Below are 6,513 nucleotides of genomic sequence, written 5' to 3' on the forward strand. Positions count from 1 at the left end.
GCATGAATGCTATGAATGGTAACAAAAATGTGTTATTCATTTTCCAAATGATACAGCTCAACATCAGAGTATTATCATTTCTCAACATAACTTACACATTGCATTTGAGACTGTGTGATTGTTTCATTACAGTGATCTAACTATCAAGCAATAAAAGTGCTCAATTATGTAAAGAAGAAGGCTGAAGTCTGACAAATCACTTAGGTGTCAAATCTGCGGGTTGAATTCGAACCTGCAATTAAACGATTAACTGCAGAGAAAATGCCAGATGTAGCAAATGTTATACAAATTAAAACTCCTTCTATGCAATTTAATATACATGGTCACCTTTTGTCATTCAATAACATCCATGGTTAGTCAACACAGATTTAAGCTTCTCTTTTTTTGATTGCACAAGTATAGGGCTTGGTTATTTTTCTGTATCATCATTGGTTGTTTCTGTATAATGCTATGTGTGGCGTAGAGGTATAAAAGTTCCTTATCTGTAGTTCAGCTTCAACTTGAGGAGGAGGAACTGTTCAACTGAATAGTTACAACCTCCACGGCTGCATTCTTACACATTTATTGAAAACAGAACGTGAAAAAGGTAAGAATATCTTTAAATATCATTGATATTAAATAAAAGCAATTTACCTTTGACCTCCTGACAAACTAAACCAATTTCCATGTCTTCTTTTTTTTCAAAGGCACAGTAACCTTTAACATTTAAATGTATCCAGTCTAAGGTTTCAGATTTATAATATGCAGTCTTTATATTAGAAATAACAGGCAGCACCCAAAGCGGTCAACATTAAAATAGTTTACTTGAATTAAAATGTGTATTTTACTGCTCTGTGCGGCTCTGTTACATTTTTCATGTTTTTTACAGATTTTTGTCACCATTTTATCATCAGCTATCGTCTCTGATTAGAGTAGGCTACACTCACAGGGATAATATGACACATGAAATCCTGGGCATTCACAGAGTCTGAAGCAGAAAGCCCGACTAAACAGGGAAAGTTGATGACCACTAATGAGATACTCTTTATCTCCAACTTAGACTTTAGGGTTTGTCAAGCAAGAAAAGCTTAAATGCCAACATCATAAACACTGGTTGTTAGAACAAATACCTTACCAATACTACAATCAAGTGAACCTTTAGTTGACTTGATAAACTTACGTACCAAATAAAAAATAATAATAAAACACTAAGGGGTTTTCTTCCACTATAAATGCTGTATTTGGGGATGGTGATACTCAGTGATCAGGAACCGCTTTCCACAACGTATGTTTGTGTTCATGTTTTCATATCAAAATTTTCAGGTGTGCATTCTGGTCCCCTGTAGTCAAAATGAAGAAGCCTGCTCTCATCTCTGCAGTCCTGCTGCTGCTGTTTTTTGTTGGGACATCAGCTCAGGGTAAGCTATAAAGCAAAAAGATCGTCTTTATTGTTTTTCTGCTCATCTTCTGTAAACTAACTTCATCCTCCTTTGTTATTTAAGGTAACACTAACTTCAGAGTGCAGGTGAATGTGTCACCCAGTGACATTAAGATCTACAGCACTTCTACTGCTTATAGAGGAAGCCTCTTCGGTGGACTGATGAGACTGAAATACTCAAACCAAGGCTTCAAGTAAGACCATGATATCAGCTATTTCTTTACTAGAAGAAGCCATACATTTGCTTTTGTTCTCTTGATGTTTAATTAAAGTTGAGACCCCGTATATCTGGGTGTGAATTATTAATTTCAGATCACTAATTGTGCCCTGTAATGTTTGTTAACATCTTAAAAAAAAACAAATCTTCATACTTTTTTCTTACAGTAGACCACAGAAACCTGTATATGTACAGTACAGTCAAAAACCACATCACATCTTTAGCTTTAAAATGCCTTCTTTTCATTAATGTTTCATAAATCTTCATGAGTTTTTGAAAGTGTTTGTGCTCTTTTGTGCAATCACAATAGAGGACCTTCTATAACTCAGTTTTTTTCTTTTCAGTTTAATTTTATTTATATAGCACCAAATCACCACAACATTTGCTCAAGGCACTTTATTTTGTAAGATAAAGACCCTGCAATAACATAGAGAAAGTCCCAACAATCACATGGCCCCATATGAGCAAGCGCTTGGCGACAGTAGAAAGATAAACTCGTTTTTAACAGAGAAGAACTTCGGGCTGAACCAGGCTCAGGGGGACCCATCTGCTGTGACCTGCTGGGTGTGAGGGGAGGGAGACAGGTCAAAAGACACAAAAGAGCCAGAGATTAATAATAACTAATAACTGAATGCAGAGTTCTGTGTAAAAACACAGAGAGTGAAATTATTTGCATTGTAAAAAGGATTTCATAGTTATATTAAAAACTGTCCATTTTGCTCTTTAAAAAGTCATGCCCTATGTTTCCAGCTTTCAGTACATACCAAATGATGACTATGGACCATTCCTTCAGAGTGTAAATGGTTTGGCAGGAAATTCATCACACTACTGGCAACTGCTGAGTGGTAAAACCCCACTCGATGTTGGTGAGTGAAACATACTCACGATGTGTTAGATAAGCTGAGGTCAGACATTTGTTGCACACAGTCCAACTTGTCGTATTATATAATATTCTCTGAACTTTAAATTTTTTTTTACAGGTATGGGATGTTACCTTCCAACAGCAAATGAAGTCGTCACCCTGAAATACACAAAAACTTAAGACCATCTAAAGTCTTATTGTTACTTACGGTCAACCAATATGCTTTGATCTTTGGCAAGTTGAGGTTAATAATTGACTTGTTGTGTCATTTTTTTGCTTGGGAGTCTTCTAATCATAAAACGGTAGCCTATCACTAGCTTAGATTCTTTTACTGGGTTTCTGTCAGACTTTATGAATTAAAATTACAGCGTTAATCTACAATTCTGCCACAGTGTAGTAATCTGGAGTAATAGAAAACTCCATCAGTCACAAGAGCAATCAGTAAAACATATACAACACAACAACTTGAACTGTTTTTTAATTTACTGCCTTTATGGCAACTTTTATTGTGTTTGAGAGCAATTAGTAGTTCTCAACTTGCCCCTGAGTGCCATAATTATACATTCAAATTCCATTGTTTGAGAGCTACTTGTATGCTGACAAGTGGTCTCAGTTTTACTGTAAAAGGATGGTGTGGTTATACAGTAGACTGCCCAGAGGCTGCTGTTGGTGAGTTGGTGAGTGAGCAAAAACAGTAAGGGGGGTCAGCTGCTGACTCCATGTCAAAATAGCTTCTTTATCCTGCAAATCAAGTTATCAACAGCTTGCGAGTCAAAAGGCTTCTGAGATTGACTGGGCTGCTGACTTCACCTGGATAACAGCAGGTCTTAAGATCAGCTGTGAAATTAAAGCTATTTTTGAACTTTTTGGGGCTCCTAGAGGGTTGTGAGAGGGGCAAAATAAGATCAAATTCATTGCTGAATAATTTTTGTGTTAGTGCATTTTTATTTTTTTAATAAAATGTTACTGATTATTAGTGTTATCTTCTGCAGGCATTAAATAAAGCATGTAACTTGTAGTCAAAGTAAAATGTTTCTAGCCTTGGTTTCTTTTATTTTTAGACAAGGTTTATTTAAAGTGTTGTTAGCATGTCCACCATTATATATCCTAAGACAATGAAAGGTCTAGACCAAGGGTGTCAAAAATAAGGCCAGAGGCCAGAAACGGCCCGTCAAAGACTCCATTCCGACCCTCTGGATGGCTCAGGAAAATGTGAAGGAGTGCATAGATTTTGAACTTCTAACTGTATTTTCATAAGTTTAAAGCTTTTCATATTAATAAAGAGCCCGCCTCACTTATACTACAGCAAAGTAATTAATAGATAAACAATTAAATGACAGAAATGTCTCCACTATATAAATTCACAGGAGAAAGTACCCTTTCTTTGAATTAATGAAAACATTTTTAGAATTATGGGATAGTCTGGGAAATGAATTACTTTTTGTGTAATTTTACACATTTATCATGTAATTTCACTGGTCTGGTCTACTTTGGATCAAAGTAGCCTGTAAGTGGCACACGATGTAAAAAGAGTTTTACATCCCCGGGTCAAACTGCAAAATTAACATTTAATTTACAGTAAAAGTATTCTGACAACTAACAGCAAAGAAGCTACTAAGAACTTTTACATTTAGGAGAGAACTGTCATTAGCCAAAGTGTTTTATATATATTCTTGGGGCAGGTTAACAGTGTCCCTATGAAAAGGTAGCAGTGGCGTCTTTGGAAAGATCATTAGCAGCTGCACAAATGTCTTTGACCTCAGGTTAATTCATGGACTGCTCAGCATCTGAGAAATCACCCCCACAATCAAACAGCCCCATATGAACAAGCGCTTTGCTACAATGGGATGGAAAAAACTCTGACAGAACCGTGTTAAGGATGGGCCAGCCCTCTCCCCTAACCATTTGGAGGATGAGAACGCGATAGAACGCTAGACCAGGTGTACACCAACATGGCGAATGCATACAGAGCCCAGGTTTATCCCCACCTGGGTCTGTCAGACCATCTCTCCCTTCTGCTACACCCAATATACACACAAAAAATCAAGAGTACTGGGATTACAATTAAAACTGTGAGAACATGGCCGCAGGATGCTACCCCGATGCTTCCGGATTGTTTCCATCGCACAGACTGGGATGTATTCAAGGTGAAGGACACCGACAATCGTACTGCACTGGACAGTTACACCTCCACTGTCTTGGATTACATCTGTTTCTGTGTGGATAATGTAACAACTTGGAAACGACTCCGTGTGTTCCCTAATAATCCACCCTGGATGACACACGGAGTCCAACAACTCATTCGAACGAGGAACAACGCTTTTAAATCTGGAGACCAGGAGGCATATAGTGCTGCCAGGGCCAACTTGAGAAGAGGCATTAAGACCGCCAAACAACAGCATAGGAGGCGTATCGAGGCCAGGTTTGAGAACAACACAAACCCAAGGCAGGTTTGGGAGGGCATCAGGGCTATCACGGACTACAAAAAGAGAACACCATCATCCTCAGCCGATAGTCCTACTCTGGCTGAGGATTTAAATTTCTTTTATGCCCGTTTTGATAGGGAGAACACCGACCCTGTCCTGTCCCCTCTCCCCTCAACTGACCCTGCTCCAGTCCTGAGCACTCACGAGCTGAGGCGTGTGTTCCGGAGCATTAACACCAGGAAGGCGGCCGGGCCAGATGGAGTATTGGGCCGGGTGTTAAAAGACTGTGCTGCGGACCTGGCAGACGTCTTCATCTCTATATATAACACCTCGTTGTCCTGTTCACTGGTACCATCCTGTTTTAAAGCGGCAATCATTGTTCCCATCCCAAAGCAGTTAAATGTCTCATGTCTGAACGATTTCAGACCTGTGGCACTCACTCCCATTCCCGCTAAGTGTCTGGAGAGACTGGTTATTAAACATATTAAAGCTGCTTGTCCACCACCTCTGGACTCGCACCAGTTTGCATACAGGAAGAATCGGTCAACCGAGGATGCGATCGACATAGTGCTGCACACACTATTGGAGCACTTGGAAAACAGGAACACCTATGCACGGCTCCTCTTTGTGGATTACAGCTCGGCTTTTAATACCATCCGGCCATACAGACTCCGTCCCAAACTTCACCAACTGGGTCTTAATTCCTCTCTGTGCAACTGGATTACAGACTTCCTTACTAACCGTAGACAGAGTGTCAGAGTGGGTAAGAACACCTCTTCTACCCTTGTGGTCAACACCGGTGCCCCTCAGGGGTGTGTCCTGAGCCCTCTGTTATACACTCTCTTTACTTATGACTGCATTTCCTCCTGTGCGTCCAATCTCATAGTTAAGTTTGCCGATGACACTACAGTGCTCGGACTTATATCTGACAATGATGAGACAAATTACAGGACAGAGGTGCAACAACTAGAGTCATGGTGCCACGAAAATAACTTGGTCTTGAATGCCAAAAAGACCAAGGAGATCATTGTGGACTTCCGGAGGAAGGGTCACAGCAACCATCTGCCTCTCTTTATTGGCGGTGGGGAGGTGGAGAGGGTGAACAGTTTTAAATTCTTGGGGGAAACGGTGACCGAGGACCTGTCCTGGGGCAACCATACTACCTTAGCTGCACGGAAGGCCCAACAGCGCCTCTACTACCTGAGGAGACTGCGGAGTGCACACATTCCCAGACCTCTGATGCTAAACTTTTATAATTGTGCCATTAGCAGCGTTCTGATGTATGGATTGCTAGTGTGGTTCCCCAGCTGCACCAAGGCCGATCAGCAAGCACTACAGCGGGTGGTGAAAGAAGCTGGCAGAATTATTGGAACAACTCTGCCAGAGATTAGTAATATCTTCCGCACTCGCTGTTTGAGGAGGGTGCACAGTATCCTGCGGGACCAATATCATCCTGCGCGCCACCTTTTCCATCTGCTGCCCTTAGGGAGAAGGTACAGGTCCATACAGGCCAGAACATCCAGATTGGCCAACAGCCTGTATCCACAGGCTGTGAGGCTTCTGAACTCTTTGTCCCCTCTCTCTCACGGAC

The 6,513-nt window shown here is 40.7% G+C and overlaps 1 protein-coding gene across 1 annotated transcript; it reads left to right on the plus strand.

The window, feature by feature from the left end:
- Window positions 1–517: 517 nt before the first annotated feature.
- LOC134639323 (cobalamin binding intrinsic factor-like) lies at window positions 518–3,485 on the plus strand. Its single transcript, XM_063490460.1, has 5 exons — window positions 518–586; window positions 1,326–1,397; window positions 1,482–1,611; window positions 2,385–2,500; window positions 2,615–3,485. Exons 2-5 carry the CDS (start codon window positions 1,331–1,333, stop codon window positions 2,674–2,676), a joined length of 375 nt encoding a protein of 124 aa, XP_063346530.1. The 5' UTR covers window positions 518–586; window positions 1,326–1,330; the 3' UTR covers window positions 2,677–3,485.
- The last annotated feature ends 3,028 nt before the right edge of the window (window positions 3,486–6,513 follow it).

The sequence above is a fragment of the Pelmatolapia mariae genome, linkage group LG12, assembly GCF_036321145.2.
Source record: "Pelmatolapia mariae isolate MD_Pm_ZW linkage group LG12, Pm_UMD_F_2, whole genome shotgun sequence".
NCBI classification, from domain to species: Eukaryota; Metazoa; Chordata; class Actinopteri; order Cichliformes; family Cichlidae; genus Pelmatolapia; species Pelmatolapia mariae.

Bases quoted from the DNA above. Each gene is read 5' to 3' on its own strand.
- LOC134639323 (XM_063490460.1), top strand. From the start codon at position 1,331: ATGAAGAAGCCTGCTCTCATCTCTGCAGTCCTGCTGCTGCTGTTTTTT. The intron at 1,612-2,384 runs GTAAGACCATGA...CTATGTTTCCAG, and splicing joins TACTCAAACCAAGGCTTCAA to CTTTCAGTACATACCAAATG. The intron at 2,501-2,614 runs GTGAGTGAAACA...TTTTTTTTACAG, and splicing joins TAAAACCCCACTCGATGTTG to GTATGGGATGTTACCTTCCA.